The sequence below is a fragment of the Tachyglossus aculeatus genome, chromosome 26 (genome assembly GCF_015852505.1).
Source record: "Tachyglossus aculeatus isolate mTacAcu1 chromosome 26, mTacAcu1.pri, whole genome shotgun sequence".
In the NCBI taxonomy this organism is placed as follows: domain Eukaryota; kingdom Metazoa; phylum Chordata; class Mammalia; order Monotremata; family Tachyglossidae; genus Tachyglossus; species Tachyglossus aculeatus.
In genome coordinates, this window is record NC_052091.1 from 4,992,263 (window position 1) to 5,018,394 (window position 26,132).

Sequence of the window (26,132 nt, forward strand, 5' to 3'; positions counted from 1 at the left end):
ATCCACCCTTGTTAGCACCTCCAGAACCATTTTTCCTCATCATAGCTTCCCCTTCCCATTTCCCTTGATTCATTCAGGAATACTCAGTGATCACCAATTATGTGCAGAGGCAGAATTTTTAAACTACATTTTCCAATCGGCCAAGAGACCTACATTTCCTAGCAACCACCGGGGCGGCTTTCTGGCAACACCTTTTCCAATGGCGCGCATCTATTAAAAACGAAAATGATGTGGAATAAAGTGTCATAAAGACTAAAAAATCCTACTTTATATCTGTCTCCCCTCAAGATTGTAAATTATGTTGCAGTATTCTCCTTAGAGCTTAGTACGGTGCTCTGCACCTAGTATGCACTCGATGAATACCGTCGATTGATTGAACACATTTATTGGCCATTGGGAGCGACAGCAGAGTCCCCTCTGCACTTTGTTGAGTTAACACCAAATCCTCCGGCCACAATCTGCACCTCTCTAGGTGCGCAGGGCCACGAAGCCCGCTCCGTCCCATTCATTCGGATGCCTGGGCCTCGCATTCTCGTCATCATCGTTATCACTCACAGCAGTGATTGAGTAAAAGATGTCACTGCTGTCCTCAAGGGGCTTCCTGTCACACGTCTGGAGCTTCTCGTTCTGAGAGCTGGTATCCGCGGTCTGATGGCTCAAAGAACTCTGTTTAGGAGTCATCCAGATGCGTGCGTTCCCACGGTGAGGCTCCGGGAAATGAAGGGCAAGCTTTTCCGGGGGTGGAGGAACCCCCGGGGGGAAGGCGCCTGGGTCCCAGCCAGCTCTGGCCTGGGATACTGAAGGAGCCGGGAGCCTCTGAGTCGAGGTCTGTAACAGGTGTCGTTTTCGGCTGGGGGCCAGGGCGGCTTCGAGCATCTTGTGCAGATCTCTGACTGGGTCGTCCTGAGGTGGGCAGGGGTATGGTGGGAGAGAGTGCAGGTAGCGAACTGGGGGTGGCAAGATGAATTCCGGAGGGCCCTGGAGGAGACAGAGAGAGAGAAAAAGTCAGGAGAAAGCCCGGCCCCAGGGATGCCCTGGCTGAAAGCTAGGGTGGGATTCGCAGGGGCGTTCTGGGTGGCAAAAGGGAGGGCTGGGTGATGGTATCCTGATGGTATTGACACCTATGTACTTGTTTTGTCGTCTGTCTCCCCCTCCCTTTAGATACTCCCAAGAGTATCTATCCCAGCCCTTGGCATATGGTAAGTGCTAAACAAGTACAAATAATACAAATAAAGGGAGCTGAAGGGGAAGTCTTGAAGTGATGATAGCTTGACAGCCGATCCTTGCCTCCCTCCATGATGTGTGTGAGCAGAAACTAAATCAGAGACTCCAGGAAACCAGATCGGAGAAGCTGAGTTTCGACCAAGAGCTCTGGAAATGTCAGACACAGACCTCAGGAGAAGGAGCTGGATCCGGGTGCTGGGGAATATGGGTTGGTACCTGGTATGAGTGAGGCAAAAAGTGACCTGCAGGGAGAAAAGAAGGGGTTCTAGTTAATCCCGTAACCCCAACATGAGACATTCCCAGAGGGGGAGGAACCCCAAGGAATCTTGGCTAAGGAGGGATGAGGGACATGGGACAGTGCTTAACAAATTCTACAATTTTTATTATTATGACTTGGGGTCATCGACACCTTGGACTGGGCTCAGGGACCATCAAGTCTGGGTCACCCAGGGTGGCTTGACTCAGGACCTTGGACTGGGCTCAGTGAACCAGTGGTATTGAGGTGAAGGTTCAGATTTCCCTCCTTGGAAGTGAGTGAAACATTAGATGCCAGTCCACTGGGTCCCTGGGGGGGCTGAAGGATATTAGTGAGGCCAAGGCATGGATCTTACCTGTCCTGTTACACATGTGTTCTGAGGTCCAGGGATGGAAGTAGCTGCTGAAATAGGGGTGGTACATGGAACAGGGCCACAGCCTCGAATCCAGGAGGTGGAGGGATGGTAGCTGACAGGAGAGAAAATTGGACTATTGGGGCAGGGTCCTGGGGGTGTTCTGTTTTTTCCAGGTGGGTGTTTGCCCCCTCCCCCTGCAGTCACCCATGGGAAGGAGCCGTGTGGGGGTTGAGGACAGAACAGGGCCCTCAGTTTGCTCCAGAAATGAAGATACATCTCCTTTCATTCAATCATATTTATTGAGCACTTACTGTGTGCAAAACACCATACTAAGCGCTTGGGAGAGTGCAATATAACCATAAACAGACACATTCTCTGCCTGCACTGAGCTTAAAGTCTAGAGGGGGTGGCAGACATTAATATGAATAAATAAATAACAAATATATACATAAATCGCAAATAGGCCTTCCCTGACTAAACCCTTCTTCCTCTTCTCCCACTCTCTTCTGCATCATCTTGTCTTGCTCCCTTTATTAACAAATTCTACAATTTTTACTATTATGACTTGGGGCCATCGACACCTTGGACTAGGCTCAGGGACCCAGCCCTACAGCGCTAATGTACATATCTGTAATTTTATTTATTTATATTAATTTCTCCCCCCTCACCCCAGGCTGTAAGCTCGTTGTGGGCAGGGAATGTATTTATTAGTGCATCATACTGTCCTCTCCCAAGCGCCAGTACAACGCTTTGCACAAGTAAGCTCTCTATAAATTCAATTGACTGACTGAGAAATCCAGTAGGGACAAAGCATTTCTCAGGCCCCATTGGGCAGAGCGAGGACCCAGCTGGGCCATGTCCTATTCATTCATTCATTCAATCGTATTTATTGAGCGCTTACTGTGTGCAGAGCACTGTACTAAGCACTTGGGACCCAGCCCACCCACCCAAGCCACCCTCAGACTGCTCCCACCCTCTCCCTCCGGGGCTATGGGAAACTCCTACCTCGCCTGGGGGACACAGATCCCGCTGATTTCGAAATTCTGCAGGGTTCGCCATGGGGACTGGAAAAAGAGTCGAGATGAGCTGAGGGGAAGGAAATACAAATACAGATAAAAATATTTATTTGTAATGATATCAGCCTCCCCACCCACCACCCTCCCAAACTGTTGTGGACAGGGAATGTGTCTGTTTATTGTTGTATTGTACATTCGTAAGCGCTTAGTACAGTGCTCTGCGCACAGTAAACCCTCAATAAATACGATTAAATGAATGAATGAAAAGAATTCCCAAGTTCACCGCCTGTCCATTCCGCCCCAAGTCCCGGATCCAATCCTCCTAGTGTCCACACCCACCCTTTGGACCTCCCCAGAGTCGTTCCAGACTAGGGGTTCGCTCTAGAGGGGCTCAACGGGGGGAAATTGCCCCTCCACCAGATCTTTTTCCATCCCAGCCGCCTCCCCACCCGCCTGGATCCTGAGGCTCACCTGTCGGGGACTGAGCCTCCTCCTTTCGCTGCTGCCTCCACTCGCCTATGACTGCTGATGACCACTGATGAGTGAGTGTCAAGAGCTTCGAGCAGGGCTATTTATTGGCTGGCTTCTTGCAATGGCAGCCCCAGTGCCAACTCAAATGTTCACACCTATTTAGTAGGACGAGAACCCACTCCTTCCCACCCCCACCCGCCCTCGGGGGACCCCAGCCCCTCCCTCAGCACTGAAGGGTGGGCAAACGGTGAGGAGGGGTCCCTTCCCCTCGGGCTGGACTGGCCTTTCCACAGATTCCAGGCCTGTCCCTGACCCACAGAGTCGCCAATTGCTGTTCCTGAGAGCATCTTGTTTTCCCGTGCTCCCCTCCCAATCCCCTCTAGACTGTAAACTCATCCTCTAAACTGTAAGCTCATTGCAGGCAGGGGATGTGTTTGTTGCATTGTAATATAATCGAGAAGCAGCATGGCCTAGTGGCACAGGCTTCGTAGTCAGAGGACATGGATTCTAATCCCAGCTCCACCACTTTGCTGTGTGACCATGGGCAAGTCACTTCACTTCTCTGTGCCTCAGATACCTCATAATAATAATAATGGCATTTCTTAAGTGCTTACTATGTGCAAAGCACTGTTCTAAGCACTGGGGAGGTTACAAAGTGATCAGGTTGTCCCACAGGAGGCTCACAGTCTTAATCTTCATTTTACAGATGAGAGAATTGAGGCCCAGAGAAGTAAAGTGACTTGCCCAAAGTCACACAGCTGACAATTGACGTAGCCAGGATTTGAACCCATGACCTTTGGCTCCAAAGCACAGGCTCTTTCCACTGAGCCATGCTGCTTCTTTTTCATAAAGTCTGTACCTCATCTGTACCTGTACCTCATCTGTAAAGTGGGGACTGAGACTGTGAGCCCCATCTGGGACAGGTACTGTGTCCAACTCGATTTGCTTGTATCCACCCCAGTGCTTAGTACAGGGGCTGGTACAAAGTAAGTGCTTGACAAATACCATCGTTATTATTATTTAAAAATACCATAATTATCATTATTTATTATTATTTTCATGATCATACTCTCCCAAGCATTTTGCACAGTATTCTGCACACAGTAAGCACTCAATAAATACAATTGACTGATTCCATCTCTGCCAGGCTCTGAGGTATCCCAGACACACTGTCCCTTCCCCTCCCTCTTCCTACTTCTGTCCCTCCTTCTGAAGATATTCAGTTCCAAACCCAGTGTTACAATGGGGAATGACTCCATGGCAGTAATGCTGTGTGCAGAACTGAGGTATAAGACACCTCCACTACCCCAAGGGACCCAGGACAAACCGGATCTCCTTGTCCCCCGATCCTTTTATCTGTCAATCAATCATTCATATTTACTGAGCTCTTACTGTGTGCAGAGCACTGTCCTAAGTGCTTGGGAGAGTACCATACAACAATTAACTGAAACATTCCCTGCCCACAACGAGCTTACAGTGTAGTGTGGAGGAGACAGACATCAATACAGATAAATAAATTACAGATGTGTGTATAAGTGCTGCGGGGCTGGGAGGGAGGAAGAGCAAAGAGAGAAAGTCAGGGTGATGCAGAAGGGAAAGTGAGAAGAGGAAATATGGGGTTTAGCCTGGGAAGGCCTTTTGGAGAAGATGTGTCTTCAATAAGGCTTTGAAGCGGGGGCGAGAAATTGTCTGTTGGATTTAAGGAGGGAGGGCATTCCAGGCCAGAGACAGGACATGGGCAATGAGTCGGTGGCGAGATAGGCGAGATGGGGGCACAGTGAGAAGGTTACTACTAGAGGAGCAAAGTGTGTGGGCTGGATTGTAGAAGAGTAGCAAGGTGAGGTAGGAGGGGGCAAGTTGTGGACTGCTTTAAAGCCAATGGTGAGGAGTTTTTGTTTGATGTAGAGGTGGATGGACAATCACTGAAGATTTTTGAGGAGGGGGGTGACATGTCCTGAACTTTTTTGTAGAAAAATGATCTGGGCAGCAGAGTGAAGTACGGTCTGGAGTGGGGAGAAACAGGAGGCAGGGAGGTTAGCAAGGAGGCTGATGCAGTAAACCAGATGGGATGAGTGATTATATTCTTATGACTCCCAAGTCTGTGCTCTATCTGCTGGACCACACTGCTTCTCCCTGTGAACACCACTCAATAAATAAGATTGATTGATTGAATTACTTCACTACATAGAAACCTCTCTTCCAAAGATCACCAGTGATCTCCTTCTTGCCAAATCCAATGGCCTCTACTTCATCTCGACCTCTTAACTGCCTTTGACCCTCTCGACCACCCTCTTCTCCTGGAAATGTTACCCAACCTTGGCTTCACTGACATTGTCCTCTTTGGGTTCTCTTCCTATCTCTCTGGTAACTCATTGTCAGTCTCTTTCATAGATGATTCCTCTGCAACCCACCCCTAACTGTGGGTTTCCCTCAAGGTTCAGTTCTGGGTCCACTTCTATTCTCCATCTCCCCCCACTCTCTTAGAGAACTCAACTACTACCTCTAAATAGATGATTCCCAAATTTACATATCCAGCCCTGATCACTTTCCCTCTCTGCAGTCTCGCATTTCCTCCTGCCATCGAGACATCTCTTCTTGGATGTCCTGCCATCATCTCAAACCTAACATGTCAAAAACAGAACCCCTCTTCTTCCAACCCAAACCCTGTCGTAACTTTAATTTCCTAAAACTGTAGACAGCACCACTATCTCACAAGCCCATAACCTTGGCATTATCCTTGGCCCCTCTCTGTCATTCAACCCTCATATTCAAACTATCACTAAATCCTGTCGGTTCAACCTTCACAACATCACTAAAATCTGTTCTATCCCTTCTATCCAAACTGCTACCATGTTAATCCAAGCATGTGGCTCAGTGGAAAGGGCACGAGCTTTGGAGTCAGAGGTCATGGGTTCAAATCCCGGCTCCACCAATTGTCAGCTGTGTGACTTTGGGCAAATCACTTCACTTCTCTGTGCCTCAGTTTCCTCATCTGTAAAATGGGGATTAAGACTGTGAGCGCCCCATGGGACAACCTGATCACCTTGTAACCTCCCCAGCACTTAGAACCATGATCTGCACATAGTAAGCACTTAATAAATGCCATCATTATTATTATTATCCTACTCCACCTTGATTACTCTATCGGCCTCCTTGCTGACCGCCCTGCCTCCTGTCTCTCTCCACTCTAGTCCATTCTTTACTCTCCTGCCAAATCATTTTTCAAAAAAGTTCACTCCATGTTTCCCCGCTCCTCAAGAACCTAGAGAAGCAGCATGGTATAGTGGATAGGGCACGGATCTGAGAGTTAAAAAAAAAATCCCAGCTCTTCTTTGTCTGCTGTGTCACCCCAGACAAGTCACTTCACTTCTCTGTGCTTCAGTTACCTCATCTGTAAAATGGGGATTGAGACTGTGAGCCTCACATGGGATACGGACTGTATCCAACTTGATTTGCTTGTATCCACCCCAGCACTTAGTGCAGTAGCTAGCACATAGTGAGCACTTAACAAGTACCATCATCATTATTATTATTATCATTCACCTCCGCATCAAGCAGAAACTCCTTACCATCAGCTTCAAAGCACTCAATCACCTTGTCCCCTCCCACCTTACCTCGCTGCTCTCCTACTACAACCCAGCTGCACAGTTTGCTCCTCTAATGCCAACCTACTAACTGTACCCCATCCAGCCACCGACTTCTCACCCACGTCCTGCCTCTGGCCTGGAACGACCTCCCTCTTCATATCCAACAGTGACTCTACCTCCTTCAAAACCTTATCAAAGGACAATCTCCTCCATGAAGCCTTCCCTAAGGCCCCCTTTCCTCTTCTCCAACTCCTTTCCGAGTCAGCCTGACTTACTCCCTTTACTCATCACTCCAGCCCCACAACACTTATGTACATATCCATCATTTATTTCTTTATGTCTGTCTCCCCGTCTAGACCGTAAACTCATTGTGGGTAGGGAATGTGTCTGTTTTAGTGAAGTTGTGTACTCTCCCAAGCTTTTAATACAGTGCTCTGCATTCAATCGTACTTATTGAGCACTTACTGTGTGCAGAGCACTGTACTAAGCGCTTGGGAAGTACAAGTTGGCAACATACAGAGATCGTCCCTACCCAACAGTGGGCTCACAGTCTAGAAGAGTGGGCTCACAGTCTAGAAGTCTCTGCACACGGCAAACGCTCAATACATCCGATCGATTGACTGATTAGGGAAGCAGCGTGGCTTAGTGGAAACAGCACGGGCTTGGGAGTCAGAGGCTTTGGGTTCTAATCCCGACTCCGCCACTTGTCAGCCGTGTGACTTTGGGTAAATCATTTAACTTTCCTGTGTCTCAGTTGCCTCGCGTGTAAAATGGGGATTAAGACTCTGAGTCCCGTGTAGGACAAACTGATAACCTTGTATCTATCCCAGCGCTTAGAACAGTGCTTGGCACATAGTAAGGCCTTAACAACATCTTTATTATTAGTGTTTTCACAGATGATCGCTGCCAGGGGTGAGCTGTGAGCCCACTGTTGGGTAGGGACCGTCTCTATATGTTGCCAACTTGGACTTCCCAAGCGCTTAGTACAGTGCTCTGCACACAGTAAGCGCTCAATAAATACGATTGAATGAATGAATGAATGAATGAATCCGAATCTAGGTCAACCAGAGCGGCATCCCTCCCGTAGCCACTAGATGGCACTACTCCCCCATTCTCCGCAACTCATTCATTCATTCAATCGTATTTATTGAGCGCTTACTGTGTGCAAAGCACTGCACTCACGAGAGGCTTCCTCCTCCGCCAACCCTGCCCCCTGCTAAACTGACTCTTCTCCTTCCCCAGCTGGTGCTCCGTCGCTCTCTCCCCAAAGCCCTGTCATTTTGGACTCCTGTCTCCCCACCCCCAACACTCCCTGACAGGCCATCGTATCCATCACCCTGTCTCAATCCATCAATCAGTCAGTGCTATTCACTGAGCACCTACAATGCACAGAGCACAGTACTAAGTGTTTGGGAGAGTATATACAATATAATTAGGGGGCACATTCCCTGCTTATAACAAGTCTCCATGCAGTATCCCTTTCTACTACTATGATTGGCACCCTTTATTCACCTCTCCCTCAGCTCCCTAATACTTATGTACATATCTGTAATTGAATGTATTTATTTATATTAATATCTGTCTCCCCCTCTAATAATAATAATTATTATTATTGTGGTAGTTGCTGAGCACTTACTATGTGCCAAGCACTGTTCTAAGCAATGGGGTAGATATAAGGTAATCTTGTTGGACACAGTCCCTTTTGGAACTCACAGTCTTGAATCCCGATTTTACAGATGAAGTAACTGAGGCACAGAGAAGTTAAGTGACTTGCCCAAAGTCGCACAGCAGTTTTGTGGCAGAGTCAGTTAGAACCCACAACCTCTGACTCCGGGTCTGTGCTCTATCCATTATGCCATCCTGCTTCTATAGGCCATGCTGCTTCTCTGGACTCTCTGTCCTCTAAGCTCTAAGCTTGTTATAGGCAGGGAATGTGTCTATCAACTCTATTACACTGTATTTCATTCATTCAATCATATTTATTGAGCGCTTACTGTGTGCAGAGCACTGTACTAAGCGCTTGGGAAGTACAAGTTGGCAACACATAGAGACAGTCCCTACCCAACAGCGGGCTCACAGTCTAGAAGGGGCTCACAGTCTGTACTCTCCCAAGCGCTTAGTGCAGTGCTCTACACACAGTAAGCGCTCAATAAATACGATTGCTTGCTTGATTAATTGATTCCTAGCCCAAATGAGACTCTCCTGTACAAAAACACCCCCCAGAAGGAACCTTCCCAACCTTCCTTATTATCCCATTTGAGCTCTCACACCCTCAATAAAGTCTAACTGTCACCTCTTATGCCGCAGCTGAACTAGATCCTTCTGGTGGAAAAGGAAGCCATATAATCCCTTCCCCACGTCCTCTCCCCAGGTCCGGCCTGGATCAACAGTTGGCTGCCGTCTTTCTCCCTTCTCCAAATTAGCTCAGTTACCAGAATTCGTGGCAACTTGGTGGGCCCTTCGGTCAAAGAGAGAGATGAGGAGCAGGACCCTGGGGCTAGGAGGGAAACGGGGTTAACTGGGTGTAGGTGAAGAGTCCCGGTGACAAGAATCGATGGTCAAAACTACTGTTTGGCGTTTAATAAATGTGTAATTAAGGATGCAGTCTGCGGTTCCAAATGTCCCCATTCGGGGGCGCCAATTACGTAACAATGCCGTTCCAAACGGGAGGTTTGTCGAAATGATTGATTATCCGTGCACGTTCCGGGCAGGGATCCCTGGCGGGTAATCGGGAGGGGGACTGAGAGAGAGAGAGAAATGGGGAGAGATGGAGAAAGAGGAGAGATAGAGAGACAGAAAGGAAAGATAGAGACACAAAGACACAGAGCAAGAGAGATGCATCATCATGCACTCATTCAATCGTATTTATTAAGCACTTACTGTGTGCAAAAGCACTGTACTAAGCGCTTGGAAGAGTAATATAACAACAAATCATCATAATCAATCGCATTTAATAATAATGGCATTTATAAAGCGCTTACTATGTGCACAGCACCGTTCTAAGCACTGGGGAGGTTACAAGGTGATCAGGTTGTCCCACAGGAGGGCTGACAGTCTTAACCCCCATTTTACAGATGAAGTAACTTAGGTCCAGAGAAGTGAAGTGGCTTGCCCAAAGTCACACAGCTGGCAATTGGCGGAGCAGGGATTTGAACCCATGACCTCCGACTCCAAAGCCCGGGCTCTTTCCACTGAGCCTCACGTGCTTCTCACGCTGGTTACTGAGGTCTTATTGTGTGCAGGGCTTGGGAGTGCACAGCACAATAATATAACAGACACATTCCCTGCCCACAACAAACTAGTAGTCTAGAGGAGGAGACAGACATTAATATAAATAATTATATTACGGTTATGTAATAAAAAATAAATTACGGTTATGTAGTGGGGCTGGAGGGGTGGGGAAGATGGGGAATAAAGAGAGCAAGTCATCCGGGTGACACAGAAGGGAATGGGAAAAGAGGAAATGAGGCCTTGGTCAGGGGAGGCCTCTTGGAGGAGAGGTGCCTTCAATAACGTTTTGAAGGTGGAGAGAGTAATTGTCTGATGGATTTGAAGAGGGAAGGGGTCCTAGGCCAGAGGCAGGACGTGGGAGAGAGGACTGTGGTGAGAAAGATGAGATCGAGGTACAGTGCGTAGGTTGGCAGAGAGTTCAGCTACAAAGTAAGATACAGAGAGAGGAGAGAGAGATGGAGGAACAGAGATAAAGACAGAGAGAGATACAGAGAGAGGAGAGAGACAGAAAGGATGGGGTGGGACTGGGAATATTACCTCAAGCTTAAAATGGAAGGAGGAGTGATTGGAGAGAGGAGGAAGGGACAGAGATAAGGGAGACAATGGGAAGAAGGTTTACTAGATAGCCAGGGGAGTGATATTCTAGTTTTTGACCCCATGTAGATCCAGTCACCACCCCCAATCAGTTTTATCTGGCTAAGTCCGGAACTCTTAGTAATTTAACATTTGGTATGTGTCTCCTCCACCTCACAGCCTCCTCAGATAATTCCTTGAGCTGCGATCCAGGGATCCAGGCCAGAGAGGCAGTTCTAACTGGAGCCACAGCTGGACTTTCCTGAGATTTCCTCCCTAATTCCTCTACCAAGGGCCTGGAGTTTCCATTGTGAAAGCACAGCCTGGTTGCAGTCAGTCTTTAGTTAGTGATTGTGTTTATTAAACACAAGTAATCTATTATTATTCTATTCTTAACAATCAAATGATGACTGAGACAGCATGGCCTAGTGGAAAAAGCATAGATAGATCAATCAAATTCCTTCATTCATTCAATCATATTTATTGAGCACCTACTGTGTGCAGGAGCACTGTACTAAATGCTTGGGAGAGAACAACAACACAGTTGCTAGACACATTCCCATGCTCGCTGTGTATAGTTCTTGGATAGGTTATTGTTGTACTGTACTTTCCCAAGAGCTTAGTGCAGTGCTCTGCACACAGTAAGCACTCAATAAATAGGATTGAATGAATGAATGATTTTGATTGATTGAGCTGTGCTTTTTCCACTAGGCCATGCTGTCTCAGTCATCATTTGGTTGTTAATAATAGATAATGGTGGTATTAATTGAGAAACAGTGTGGCTCAGTGGAAAGAGCCCGGGCTTGGGAGTCAAAGGTCATGGGTTCTAATCCTGACTCCACCACGTCAGCTGTGTGACCTGGGGCAAGTCACTTCACTTCTCTGTGCCTCAGTTACCTCATCTGTAAAATGGGGATTACGACTGTGAGCCCCACGTGAGACAACCTGATTACCTTGTATCCCCCCCCCCCCCCCCAGTGCTTAGAACAATGCTTGGCACATAAAAAGTGCTTAACAAATGCCATAATTATTATTATTATTTATTAAGCATATACAATATGCAAAGCACACATAAGCTGCTGGAATGCCATAACCCAGACCAAGCTACAGGTCTTCAAAGTTGTGGTGCTGTCTATTCTGAGGCTGGGAGATAAATGCTTGTTAAATGCTCATTATGTGCCACATATTGTATTAAGCGCAGGGGTAGATACAAGCAAATCGGGTTGGACACAGTCTCTGTCCCACATGGGGCTCCCCCCTATCCCCTCCTCCAGCCACATATCCCCTCCTCACAATGCCCACGTGCTTCCTTTGATTTCTGGAGGAGTTCCATCAATCAACCATATTTACTGAGCACTTACTGTGTTTAGTGTACAATATAACAGAGTTGGCAGACACATATTCTGCCCACAACAAACTTACAGTCTAGAGGGGCAGGTACCATCAGCCATGATCAAAAAAGGGGGGCAGGGCAGGATCACAAACATAGTCCTGGAAAGAAGTCCACTTCATAGCACTAAAGCTGTACACTCTGTAGCCCAGCTGTGCTTGCTGGGGCATATAAGGAGGATACCGAGACAACTAGATAAATGAGAAGAATGGATGCCAGTGTGATAACCAGCCAGCTGGACATTTGTGGAAAATGGACAACAGTAGGCACCCAGCAGATGGACATATGAGGGAAATGGATGATGGTAAGACACTCGAACAGCTGGCCACATGGGGAGAATGATGGTAGGATACTCAAACAGCTGGGTGCATGAGGAGAATGGTAGAATACCTACACAGCTGGTCACAAAGGGAAAATGAATATTAGGGTACTCAAACAGCTGGACACATGAGGCAGGAGAATAATGGTAGGATACCTAGACAACTGGACACATGGGGAGAATGGATGACTGTAAGGTACTCAAACAGCCACCATTCAGTGTACTACAATTGGACAACCAAAACTAAAAGGTGTGTGCGTTGTGGGGGGGGGGGGCACAGAAAATATTATAAGGGCACAGTTATGGCCTCACATGACCCCAGCTCGGCACTGGGACAGGCACACCAGCGTGGCATGCTGAAATCCCAAGAGGATCACAATTATGTTTGTGATCCTTTCAAGCAGAAACTTCAAGAGGATCAGGAGACAAAGGGGGAAGAAGCAAGAAAAGTGCCAAGCACGACAACCAGCCACCGTGTCAGCCCAACAAAGAGCCATGTGTGTGTTTGTACGTGTGTGGGTATGTGCACGCTTGAGTGTGTGCGTGTGTGCACCCGGGGTGGGACACGCATTGGTCTTTCCGGCAGCACACCCATCCATGGGTGAATGTCACCGGTGGTGCCCATTGTCTGTGAGCACGGAGGGCGATTTCACTGACCCAAGATGGGCGAGGCTGGCAGGACGGTGGCCCTCTGAACTTTTGTGTCACCAACCAAGCCTGGGGAGGGCTAATGTTACTGAAGAAACACTCCCATACAGGTCCCATTGTGTAGGAATCATGTAAATAAAAATATAACCACCTGGGGCACTTCTGCACATGGTGATTTGTACACCCTCCTCTTCCAGGATTTACTCCTATTGTGGCCTAGAGGATACAGCACAGGACTGGGAGTCAGGAGACTTGGGTTCTCCGGGTTCTCTACACAGCTCCACTGCTTGCCTGCTGTGTGATCTTGGGCAAGTCTTGGCTTTTCTGTGCCTCAGTTTTATCATCTTTAAAATGGTGTTTAAATATCTGTTCTCTCTCCCCCTTAGACTGCAAGCCCCATGTGGAGCAGGGACTGTGGGCAGGAAATATTTATTGCTATATTGTACTCTTCTAAGTGCTTAGTGCAGTGCTCTGCACACAGTAAGAACTCAATAAATACGATTGAATGAAGTGAATGAATGAATGATTATCCTGCATCTATCCCAGCACTAATACCACAACTATTATTATCCCTCCGATCTGTAAACCATTTCAGTGTTAGAGAAGCAGCGTGGCTCAGTGGAAAGAGCCCGAGCTTTGGATTCAGAGGTCACGGGTTCAAATCCCACTCCACCAATTGTCAACTGTGTGACTTTGGGCAAGTCACTTAACTTCTCTGGGCCTCAGTTCCCTCATCTGTAAAATGGCAATTAAGACTGTGAGCCCCACGTGGGACAATCTGATCACCTTGTATCCCCCCAGTGCTTAGAACAGTGCTTTGCACATAGTAAGTGCTTAACAAATACCATCATTATTATTTCAATGTCCATCTCCCACATTCGAATATAAATTCAGGGATCATGCTCATTAATACAGTTATACTCACCCGGAGTGCTCTGCATATAGTAAGCACTTAAGAAATACTATAGATTGACAGACCGATAAAAGTGATCACAACCCCCCAGATGGTGGAATGTGTGAAGTTTAAAGCAGATTTTTGCCTAGATTAAAAGTTAAAATCAAACTCAAAAATCTCCCCTATGCGCATATGTAGCTTTTTTTTAAGTCAGGAAAAATCCATTTTGTAAAGAGAAAAAGGGGAGGCACTAGCTCTGTCTTTGGCTCCCTGGCTGTGGAGGAGGGGGAGACTGGGTCTGGGTCCCTGAAGGGGGTGAAGCTGTAGGTCAGGAGACCTGGGATGGGATGGGGGTGGGTGGAGAGAGGTTTGGGGAGCAGGTCTCTGGGTTACTGCCCTGAGGGAGAAGGGGAGGCAGGAGGCCTGGGCTCTGACTGGGGAGTGGACCCTCTGATGGAATCTCTAATAATGATAATAGTAATAGTTGTGGTGTTCATTCAGTGCTTACTGTGAGCCAAGCCCTATGCTAAATACCAGGGGAGATACAAGATAATCAGATTCCACCCACAGTTTTAGGGGGAGAGAAGGAGAGTGGCCTAGTGGAGAAGCAGGACAGTCTAGTGGAAAGAGCACCATCCTGGGAATCAGAGGAACTCTACTACATTATCTGCTGTGTGACCTTGGGCAAGTTACTTAAGTTTTCTGTGCCTCTGTTACCTCCTCTGTAAAATGTGGATTAAGACCGTGAGACCCGTGTGGGATATGGATTCTGTCCAACATGATTTGCTTGAATCTATCCCCGAGCTTAGTACTATGTTTGGCACATAGTAAGAGCTTAATAACTACCATATTAGTACAGTTACTATTATTATTCATTCATTCAATCGTATTTATTGAGTGCTGACTGTGTGCAGAGCATTGGACTAGGCACTTGGGAAGTACAAATCGGCAACATATAGAGACAGTCCCTACCCAACAACAGGCTCACAGTCTAGAAGATTATTAAAGTGGGCAGGGGATGTCACTGTTTATTATTAATAATAATAATAATGCCATTTATTAAGCACTTACTATGTGCAAAGCACTATTTTAAGCGCTGGCAAGGTTACAAGGTGATCAGGTTGTCCCACGGGGGGCTCACAGTCTTAATCCCCATTTTTACAGATGAGGTAACTGAGGCACAGAGAAGTTAAGTGACTTGCCCAAAGTCACACAACTGACAATTGACGGAGCAGGGATTTGAACCCATGACCTCTGACTCCAAAGCCCTTGCTCTTTCCACTGAGCCACGTGGCTTCTTGTTATTGCATTTTACTTTCCCAAGTGCTTAGTACACAGTAAGCACTTAATAAATACGGTTGAAGGAATGAATTTTTTTATTATTATTTTTAATAACAGGTTCTTAATCCCCATTTGACACACGAGGAAACTGAGGCTCAGAGAAGTGACTTGCCCAAATTCACAAGTAGCAGCGCCGGGATGTATATGTGTTTGTTATGTATGTATATATGGTTGTACGTATTTAGTACTCTATTTATTTTACTTGTACATATTTATTCTATTTATTTTATTCTGTTAATATGTTTTGTTTTATTCTCTGTCTCCCCCTTCTAGACTGTGAGCCCACTGTTGGGTAGGGACCGTCTCTGTATGTTGCCAACTTGGACTTCCCAAGCGCTTAGTCCAGTGCTCTGCACACAGTAAGTGCTCAATAAATACGATTGAATGAATGACGGAATGAACGCGGAATCTCTCTCCAGACCCCCAGAATCCCACCCCTTCCCGCAGTACTGGTGGAAACCGGATTGGTCCCGTGCTTTGGGGGACGGGGGACGGAGGACTCCCCCTCGTCCCCCTCTCCATCCCCCCCATCTTACCTCCTTCCCTTCCCCACAGCACCTGTATATATGTATATATGTTTGTACATATTTATTACTCTATTTATTTTACTTGTACATATCTATTCTATTTATTTTATTTTGTTGGTATGTTTGGTTTTGTTCTCTGTCTCCCCCTTTTAGACTGTGAGCCCACTGTTGGGTAGGGACTGTCTCTATATGTTGCCAATTTGCACTTCCCAAGCTCTTAGTACAGTGCTCTGCACACAGTAAGCGCTCAATAAATACGATTGATGATGATGATGATGATGTTGAGTAGGGACTGTCTCTATATGTTGCCAATTTGCACTTCCCAAGCTCTTAGTACAGTGCTCTGCACACAGTAAGCGCTCAATAAATACGATTGATGATGATGATGATGATGTTGAGTAGGGACTGTCTCTATATGTTGCCAACTTGCACTTCCCAAGCGCTTAGTAGAGTGCTCTGCACACAGGAAGCGCTCAATAAATACGATTGATTGATTGATTGATTGATTGATTGACTCCCCTTACACACACACACACACACACGAATTTTGCTCGGGGTGAGATGCCCCTGGGGGGTGGGGGGCAGCCACTTATCTGTGGCAGCACCCTCCCCGGAACCAGTCGCCAAACCCCCAGGAAATCACCTGCGATCTACCCCCTTTCTCCCTCCATCAGTTGGTCACCTGGTAATCCCGTAATCTCCATAATCCCCTTCCTCCTCTGCCCCGCACCCCCGAAGCAGTAGATGGGAAGGGAGCCGGGCTGGGTGACCTGCGATCCGGAATTGGGAGAAGGGGGTATCTGGCCCCCTGCCCTGGGGCGGGGCGTCCTCCTCCCCTCTCCCCCCCCCCCCCCAGGAGAACAATCCGTCCTTATTCAGACCCCCCACCGAGTGGGCCGGGGGCCAAAGCAAACGGAGCCGGGCCGAGCTGTCCAAGAACACGTGTCCCCGCCCCTCCCGTCCCCCTCTGGCGCCCCATTCATTCATTCAATCGTATTTATTGAGCGCTTACTGTGTGCAGAGCACTGGACTAAGCGCTTGGGAAGTCTCTATAAATTGGCAACATATAAAGACAGTCCCTACCCAACAGTGGGCTCACAGTCTAGCCCCAATCTCTCCCCTCTCCCCTTCATTCCTCCCAGCCCCCCATCTCGGGGTGACCCCCTCCTGGGGGCGTTCGGACTACCCTTCCCTCTCTAAGCCCCCCTTTCCTCTTCTCTCTCTCCCTTCTGCGTCACCCTGACTTGCTCCCTTTAATAATAATAATAATAATAATGGCATTTATTAAGCACTTACTATGTGCAAAGCACTGTTCCAAGCACTGGGAAGGTTACAAGGTGATCAGGTTGTCCCACGGGGGGCTCACAGTCTTAATCCCCATTTTCCAGATGAGGCAACTGAGGCACAGAGAAGTTAAGTGACTTGTCCAAAGTCCCACAGCTGACAGTTGGCGGAGCCGGGATTTGAACCCCTGACCTCTGACTTCAAAGCTCGTGCTCTTTCCAACTGAGCCACGCTGCTTCTCTGCTTCCCCTTCTTCATCCCCCCCGTCCCGGGCCCACATCACTTATCCCAGCTCCGCCAATTGTCAGCTGTGTGACTTTGGGCAAGTCACTTCACTTCTCTGTGCCTCAGTTGCCTCATCTGGAAAATGGGGATTAAGACTGTGAGCCCCCCGTGGGACAACCTGATCACCTTGTAACCTCCCCAGCGCTTAGAACAGTACTTTGCACATAGTAAGTGCTTAATAAATGCCATCATCATTATTATTATGCCCGTATCTGAAATTTGTTTATATGATGATGATGATGGTATTTGTTAAGCGCTTACTGTGTGCCAAGCACTGTTTTAAGCGCTGACTGTTCTAAGCGTTCTAATGTCACTCTCCCCCTCTAGACTATAGTAAGCCCGTCGTGGGCAGGGAATGTGCCTGTTTCATTGTTATACTTTACTCTCCCAAGCGTTTAGTCCAGTGCTCGGCACACAGTGAGCGCTCAATAAAAACGACTGACTGGCCGACAAAGAGCAGGCTGCTGCCAGAGGCGGCGCTATCCGCGTCCGCGTTATACCTGGACGTGGATCCCCACCACCCCAGAGTCAAAGCAAGGCAAAGCAGTCCTGGACTGCCATTAGGCTCCTCCTCGGAGCTCCGTGCCAACCTGCCCAGCTTCTCCCCACCCTCCCACTCCTCAGGCACATGTTACTGTTATTTCTGGCTGGCGGCCTGGGCCCCCACCCTTTCTCCCCCTCCCCAGAACCAGCTACAGTCAGCTGGCCTCAGCTTCCCCGACAGCACCACCAGGACTTCCTTTCATGATCCAGGATTCGTCCCAGCCCTTTGGCCCCACTCTGGTCCCACCCCGGTTCCCCTTCCCATTAAGCCCCCTTCCCATACGATCCCCGGCTCCCCTCAGAGCCCCAGGAGACCCCCAACCCAGAAGAAGAAGACTGAAAGACAGGTCGAGGAGTTTGCTTTATTGGGGTGGATTCCAGGGCTCCTTCCATGGAGGGTGAGGTGGGCGGGGAAGGGGGGTGGTCCCGGGGGCATCACTCTTCCCCAACCCACAAGTGGTAGACCTGGTCTGTCAGGATACCGGTGTAGGTGGACATGGCCGCTGTGCTCTTACTGTAGACGTCCCTGTGGGGAGAGAGGGAGCTGGGGGAAAATCTGTGGGGGGAGGACAGAAAAGGACTGGAGAGAAGCAAGAGCTGGGGGAGGTTGCTGAAGGGGAGGGTGTCTGGATCCCCCAGAGGGTGGGGGGCTGGAGGAGATGGTGTCTGGATTTCAGAGGGCTGGGGGCTGAGTCAGTGGATATCTGGGTCCCACAGGGTGTAGGGCTGTGGGGGGAGAGGGTGCTTGGATCTTATAGGGTGAGGGACAGGGGAAGAGAGTGCTTGGTCCCTAGCAGGTAGAAGCCTGGAGAGTTGGTGTCTGACCACCCAGAGGGTGGGGGGCTGGGGCAGAGGATGTCTGGATCCAAGAGGGCAAGGGTCTGGGGGAGAGAGTGTCTCAGTCTCAGAGGGTGAGGGGTCGGGGGAGAGGGTGCTTGGGCCCCAGGGGGTGAGGGCAGGGGAAGAGGTGTTTGGGCCCCGAAGGGTGGGAGCTTGGAGAGGTGGGTATCTGAGCCCCCAGAAGGATGAGGACTGGGGCAGTGGGTTTCTGGATCCAAGAGGTAAGGGGTGGGGGAGAGGGTATCTGGAGCCTAGAAGGTTGTGGGGTGGAGGGAAGAAGGTGTCTGGTCTTCAGAGGGTGAGGGCAGGGGGAGAGAGTGATTGGGCCCCAGAGAGCGGGAGAAGTGGGTGTCCGAGCCCCAAGGGATGGGGGATGAAGGGATGGGTGTCTGAACCCCCCAGAGGGTGGGGGGCTACAGGTGTGAGTGTCTAAACCCCCAAGAGGGTAGGATCTGGGGGAAAGGATGTCTGGACCCCAGTGGGTGAGGGGCTGGAGGGATGGGGGGACTGGGCCCCAGAGAACGAGGGCTGTGGGCCCCAGAGGGTAAGGGGAAGGGTGGGAGTAGAGAGGCCGTGAGGCTGGGCCCCTGAAGACAGTAGGGGCCCAGGGAGTGGAGGGGTCTCGAGGCTCCGTACCTAATCTTCTCATTCAGGCCGGTGCTCTTTGCCTTCTCGTACAGCTCTCGGGCTGCGGTGCCCACTGTCCCCAGGTAGCCTACCAGAGTGTCCTGCACCCTGTCCAGGAGACTCTGGGGCTCCTCCCGACGGAGTCTAGCCCCCTGGACCACTGCAGGAGGAGGCAGATTTCAACCACTGGGCCTCCCTCCATGGCCTCTGCCCACCCCTGCCCAGGAACGAGACTTCTGCCCCCAGCCCCCTGCCCTCTCCCTCAAACTGCTCCCTTCTCAGGCCAAACTGCCTGTCCAACCTCCTGTTCTCTCCTCCCTTGCCTCACCGGAGCTCAGCAGCAGCAGCAGTAGGAAAGAAGAGATGCCTTTGGGTCCCATCATGGCAGAGTGGACTTGAGACCAAACAGACAGGGCTGTGAGGTGGCCGGATGGACAGACGGAGCCCAGGGAGACAGAGAGCCAGTCAGAGAGCGGGGGCAGAGGAAGGACAGAGAGCTGAGAACAGGTTCTCTCTGTACCCCTCCAGAGCCCACCCCCGCCTTTTTTCTGCCCCCATCCCCCACCTCCTCTGCCAGCCTCCCCCTTTCTCTCCCCTTCTTGCCTCCCCACTCCCTCTCTCCCTCTCTCACCTCCTGCTCTAGGGTCTCTGTTCCCTAGGACAAGGTCAGTGGCTTTATAGGCAACACTAACCCCTTCTCTTCCCACTCCGCCCTCAGGGAGACCAAAGTCCAGGCCAACAGAGGCAGCTAGACAGGTGGGGGAGAGGGGCAGGGAGGGCACAGGTTTAGGAAAAAGCAGCTTAGCCTAGTGGAAAGAGCACGGGCCTGGGAGTTAGAGGACGTGGGTTCTAATCCCAGCTCTGCCACGTGTCTGTTGTGTGACTTTGGACGAGTCACTTAATTTCTCTGGGACTCAGCCACCTCATCTGTAAAATTTGGGATGAAGACTGTGAGCACCATGTGGGACATTCATTCATTCATTCATTCAATCGTATTTATTGAGCGCTTACTGTGTGCAGAGCACAGTACTAAGTACTGTGTACTAAGCGCTTGGGAAGTACAAGTTGGCAACATTTAGAGACGGCCCCTACCCAACAGTGGGCTCAGTCTAGAATGGGGAGACAGAGAACAAAACAAAACATATTAACAAAATAAAATAAATAAAATAAATATGTACAAATAAAATAGAGTAATAAATAAATAGAGTAATAAATAGAGTAATATTTACTCTACAGGGACAGGGACTGTGTCTGGCCCAACTACCTTGTATCTACCCCAGCATCTAAAACAGTGCTTGGCACATAATAAGTGCTTAATAAATATCACAATTATTATTAATTTTATTATTAATACTACTACTAATAATAATAAATAGCAGGGTGGGGGAAGATTTATCTCTCCCCCGCAACCCAATCACTATCTATCTATCATCTATCTATCTATCTATATCTATCGTCACCCAAGCAGCCTCTCCCACAAGGAGGGACTGAAACCTGGGGAGAGACAGGGCCTGAGAAGCAGGGGTCTGGGTTCCATGAGGGGATGGGGGTGCTGGGTTGGGGAAGATCTGGGCACTGGGGAGGCATAAACAGAGTGGGGGAACCACAGCTGGGGCCTTGGTGATTGGCTTGGGGGTTGACCTGGTCGCCAAAACAGGAGCTGGGACTGGGTGTATGATGCCAGGGTTTTTATGGAGAGGCAGTACCAGGAATGTGGGAGCTAGACCCCAGTGTTCTGATTTTAAGGCCTGAAAGACCCTTTCAGATTGTGGGTGGGGCCGGTATTCATTCATTCATTCAATCGTATTTATTGAGTGCTTACTGTGTGCAGAACACTGTACTAAGCACTTGTGAAGTACAAGTTGGCAACATATAGAGACGGTCCCTACCCAAAAACGGGCTCACAGTCTAGAAGGGGGAGACAGACAACAAAACAAAACATGTGGATAGGTGTCAAGTTGTCAGAATAAATAGAAATAAAGCTAGATGCACATCATTAACAAAATAAATAGAATAGTAAATATGTACAAGTAAAATAAATAAAGTAATAAATCTGTACAAACCACGTCCTCCCCCTGGCCTGGAATGCCCTCCCTCCACACATCCGCCAAGCTAGCTCTCTTCCTCCCTTCAAAGCCCTACTGAGAGCTCATCTCCTCCAAGAGGTCTTCCCAGACTGAGCGCCCTTTTTCCTCTCCTCCTCCCCATCCCCCCCACCCTACCTCCTTCCCCTCCCCACAGCATCTGTATATATCTTTGTACAGATTTATTACTCTATTTATTTTACTTGTACATATTCCCTCCTCCTTCCCCATGTCCCCCCCCTTGAAAGGGGGGCTGTCTGCCCTGAGGAAGAGAGGCCCCCACCAGAACCGGGGACCAGCTCGGGGAGAGTCGGGGGAAGCTACCCCAAAACCCTATGTTTCTCTTCCCACACCTCAGCCACCAAGTCCTTAACTTAAGGTCTGGGGTCCCTGCCTTCCCCATGTTCACAGTGGACAGCCTTAGTGCTGGGTGACTTTGGGCCAGTTACCTTAACATCTCTGGTATTCCAATTCCGGCGCTATAATGAAGAGGAGCCTGTGCCTGGAGGAACTAACTGCCATGAGGCCCCTCCAGCCAGACCTGGGAAGTGGCTTGGTGGGCAGTCACTAAGCTGTGTGACTTTAGGACTCTGGACCTCTGGGTTTCCATTTCCAGAATGGACTTCATGAGTAGGTCTTTTGGTGGGCAGTGTATGCTTGGACCAGTAGCTTAACCACTCTGTACCTCCCTGCTGTGCAACTTTGGGTCAGTAGCTTAATCTCTCTGGGCCTCCTTACTGTCCAATTTTGAGCCAGCAGCCTAAACTCTGTGGTGTTTTGGGCCCCCTCCTCTTCAGTCTCCCCAGGCTTTCCTTTTTTTCCATCTTGCTCTGCAGGACTTCACTCCAGGAATGGAACCTCTCCTACATCCATCCATCCCTACAGCAGAGAGACAGATTCCCCCACTCCCCACCCTCGGCCCCCTTGTCCAATCCAGGAAGACAAGCCAACCACTGGGAAAGAAAAGCCACAGAGACTGCAAAGCCATGTTCTTCCTTTTATTCCCAGGCTAAGGTCAAGTTTCCTGGGTGAGGTTTAAGGTGGTTGGGGGTGTAGGCTCTACCTTGCTCTTGTCGCCCTCCCCCTCCTTCAGCCCCTCCCTTTGGCAGAGGAGCGGGAAGCACAGGAGGCTACGAGCCCGACCCACGGCCCGTTGCCTTGCGCTCTGCAACCACTGGCTGGTCCGGGCCCCCACATCACTCAGGTGGTCTTCGTAGTAAGTAGCCAGAAAGGCGCCCACAGGAGCCAGGGAACTTTGGGCCGGAGCCCTGCGGAGAACAATCACAAGAATCAGAACCAGGCTTCTCCCCTTCCTCCTAGCCTTCTCCCTTCCCCCATCGCAGAACCCCTCCATATCAGGTACCCAACACCACGATTCCCAGTCCCCAGGGTTCTCCATCCTGTTCCTACCACCTGTGCCCCTCCCCAGCCCCAGTCTCTCCTTTCTCCGAGAACCCCACTCTCCTCCACTCACCAGATCCAGGTCCAGTTTTCGCGGGTGGTGATCTTGTCCACGACCGGGTTCACGAAGTGATCCACAGCCCCCCACACCATCGAGCCAATGCCCCAGCCCGTCCCCGCTGGGGCCTTCTCAGCCGCTGCCTCTTCCATGGGGGATTTCCCGGCCCAGACCCCTACAGATGGAAGAGTCCTGAGCCCTAGGCTGGGTGTGCCCCCTGCCATACCCCTCCACTTTCCTGTCTTCTCCAGTGCCCTCCACCCCTCCCCAGCCCCCAGACTCCTCTCCAGGACCCCCCAACCCCACTGTGTGACCCCTGTCTTTATGGACTGGATCCCCCCCCCCCCCATCCCCCCCACCTTACCTGCTTCCCCTCCCCACAGCACCTGTATATATGTATATATGTTTGTATGTATTTATTACTCTATTTATTTATTTTATTTGTACATATTTATTCTATTTATTTTATTTTGTTAATATGTTTTGTTTTGTTGTCTGTTTCCCCCTTCTAGACTGTGAGCCCACTGTTGGGTAGGGACCGTCGCTATATGTTGTCAACTTGTACTTCCCAAGCGCTTAGTACAGTGTTCTGCACACAGTAAACACTCAATAAATACAATTGAATGAATGAATGAATTATATTAATGTCTATCTCCCCCTCTAGACTGCAAGCTTAATGAGGGCAGGGAATGTGTCTGTTATATTGTGATATTGTACTCTCCCAAGTGCTTTAGGTCAGTGCTCTGCATATAATAAGTGCTCAATAAACACGATCGACTTGACTGCCTGACTCTCTGCAGCACCTCCAACACTCTCTTGGCAACCAGACCTCTCTTTGTGATCCCTCCTACCCCTCTTTGTGACCATGTGACCTCTCCTCAGAGACCCCCACCTCTTCATTTTCCATTGGCTTCCAGTAGTGACTCTGTTTCTGTGTTCTTTTCCTCTGCACCACCCCCAGATCCAGTTTGTCTGCCTTTCTCCCCCTTTGGGTCCACCTGCACCCCCTCTGTGTTGTCCCTCTTCTTTCACTAGCTGACAGCTGTTTCCCCAACCCCTCTCCTAAGCCACCCCAATCAACTCCACTTTTGCCCCGGCTATTAACCACCAACACTTGGGTCCTTGAGTCACCTTCACCTCTCCTATCTTCCTGCTCTGGCCTGTCTCTGCCCATCCTACCACTGTGGGCCTTTGTACGGGGCCCCCCTATCATTCCCTCCCTCTCTGCCCAACTGGGTCACCCCAGGCCTTTGGGCACCTTGGGCCTGACCCCACTGTGTCCGTCTGTCTGTAGGTTCACCCCTGCTCCCAACAACTAGGTGCTTGCCTGTTGGCCTGCTCTGCTTCTGTGGGCTATTCCAGCAGTCCACGGTTGAGGGGTGTCAGGGGGATGATGACCACTAGCTTCCAGCCATGGGGTTATAATATAATAATAATAATGTTGGAATTTGTTAAGCGCTTACTATGTGCCAAGCCCTGTTCTAAGTGCTGGGGTAGATACAAGGTAATCAGGCTATCCCAAGTAGAGCTCACAGTCTTCATCCCCATTTTACAGATGAGGTAACTGAGGCCCAGAGAAGTTAAGTGACTTGCCCAAGTTCACACAGCTGACAAGCGTCAGAGCCGGGATTAGAACCCAGGACCTCTGACTCCCAAGCCCATGCTCTTTCCACTTAGCCACGCCACAGGGTTAGCACCATGGGGGTTGGGACCACCAGGATGATGGCCTTGGTGTTATAACCAATGGGGATGGTGGCCTTGGAGTAATAGCCTCAGGGGTGACGGTCATAGGGAAGGTGGCCACAACGGTCTGGGACAAGGAAATGGCTACCATGGGGGTGATAGACACAGGGGTCAATGTCATGGGGGGGGGGTGGCCATTGTGGGGAGAAGGGTGGCCATAGGTGGGGTGGCCTTTGAGGGTGGTATTTCTGGGATGGTGTTGCCAGGCTGACAGTGAGCTAATTCAGGTAGCTGTTGAACACTTTGAAACCGGCTCTCTGCTAGGAACAACCGCCCCTGTTCCCCCCACCCCCACACACCCCCACACACAAATTCTCCCCTCCTCCCAGCCCACAGGCCACCAATCCCTTGCCCCCAACTCTCTGGTACCTCTACCTTCAGCCACCCCCCGCCCACCCAAGCCCACCTAGTCTGCCTCCCTGGACCCCTGCTCCCTGGTTCCCCATTGCCCCCACCCAACCACCCTTACCCAGGGCCCAGGCCAGGAGCAGCACCCAGGGCAACAAGAGGCCATGTCGGAAACTGGACATTTCGTCGGCGTCTGTCCGTCCGTCCTCTCAGCAGCTCCGTGCTCCCTTGAGGGATACAGCCCCACAGTGCTCCTCCCCCTCTGACCCCCCCACCTTCATACCCTCAGTCCTTCCACCCCCAGGCCTCTCACCCTGTAGTCCCAGGCTGGGAGACGGACTTTGTTCTGAGTTGATAGAGTGGTCATTGATTCAACAGTCCAGCCTCACTGTCCCTGCCAACCCCACAGCCCTCACTCTCCCCACTCCACCTAACTTCTCGTTCTCTCCCCTCCCCTCCACCCCCCCAAGAACCCTGCCCATTTCACCCCTTCTGCCCCCAAATCAAAGCTCTCTCTTCCCCTCCCCGAGAGGCAGGGCTTTGAAGGAAGTGCCATTGCCCCTAAGGTAGGCCTCTTGCCCAAAGGATCCTTCTATTCCTCCTCCCCCAGCCCTCTCTGTTCCTTCCCTCCCCCCGATCCCACAACCCCCATCATAGGTTTCTAGGAAAGTCAGTGGGTCAGAGGTGAGATGAGAACAAGACTGAATAGTACTGGAGGGAGAGAGGCAGAGAACACTAGAGGGAAAGAGGCTGGAAATACTGTAGGGAGAGAGGAAGGAAGCACGGGAAGGAGAGGAGCAGGGGACACTGGAGGAGAGGAGAAGGAGGCACTGGAGGGAGAGAGGAAGGAAGCACAGGAAGGAGAGGAGTAGGGAGCATTGGAGGGAGAGAAGCAGGGGATACTGGAAGGAGAGGAACAAGGACACTGGAGGAAGAGGGACAATAGTCACTGGAGGGAGAGGGCCAGGGGGCACTGGAAGAAGAGCAGGGTTTCTAGAGGAAGAAGGCCGAGGGCACTGGTTAGGGGTATCATGAATTCTGGGGAAGATGGGAAGAAAGAGGAGGTAGGGACTTCAGTTCGAGGGG

At 50.0% G+C, this 26,132-nt stretch overlaps 3 protein-coding genes across 6 annotated transcripts; all 3 read right to left on the reverse strand.

Moving 5' to 3' along the window:
* Positions 1 to 391: 391 nt before the first annotated feature.
* Positions 392 to 9,615, reverse strand: LOC119946081. 4 transcript variants are annotated; one of them, XM_038767475.1, is made up of 6 exons: positions 9,342 to 9,615; positions 3,323 to 3,386; positions 2,841 to 2,921; positions 1,836 to 1,947; positions 1,441 to 1,466; positions 392 to 978 (listed from the first exon to the last, which is right to left on the reverse strand). In XM_038767475.1, exons 3-6 carry the CDS (start codon positions 2,892 to 2,894, stop codon positions 469 to 471), a joined length of 702 nt encoding a protein of 233 aa, XP_038623403.1. In that variant the 5' UTR covers positions 2,895 to 2,921; positions 3,323 to 3,386; positions 9,342 to 9,615; the 3' UTR covers positions 392 to 468. The 4 variants fall into 4 exon arrangements, with proteins under 4 accessions (XP_038623403.1, XP_038623404.1, XP_038623405.1 ...); XM_038767476.1 differs by having other exon boundaries at positions 3,323 to 3,373; positions 9,203 to 9,615; XM_038767477.1 differs by having other exon boundaries at positions 3,323 to 3,376; positions 9,203 to 9,615.
* Positions 9,616 to 18,287: 8,672 nt separating this feature from the next.
* Positions 18,288 to 19,881, reverse strand: APOC2 (apolipoprotein C2). Its single transcript, XM_038767387.1, has 3 exons — positions 19,741 to 19,881; positions 19,422 to 19,572; positions 18,288 to 18,471 (listed from the first exon to the last, which is right to left on the reverse strand). Exons 1-3 carry the CDS (start codon positions 19,793 to 19,795, stop codon positions 18,381 to 18,383), a joined length of 297 nt encoding a protein of 98 aa, XP_038623315.1. The 5' UTR covers positions 19,796 to 19,881; the 3' UTR covers positions 18,288 to 18,380.
* A 2,599-nt stretch (positions 19,882 to 22,480) lies between these two features.
* APOC4 (apolipoprotein C4) lies at positions 22,481 to 25,282 on the reverse strand. The gene is made up of 3 exons (XM_038767473.1): positions 25,168 to 25,282; positions 22,971 to 23,130; positions 22,481 to 22,764 (listed from the first exon to the last, which is right to left on the reverse strand). Exons 1-3 carry the CDS (start codon positions 25,226 to 25,228, stop codon positions 22,512 to 22,514), a joined length of 474 nt encoding a protein of 157 aa, XP_038623401.1. The 5' UTR covers positions 25,229 to 25,282; the 3' UTR covers positions 22,481 to 22,511.
* Positions 25,283 to 26,132: the final 850 nt, after the last annotated feature.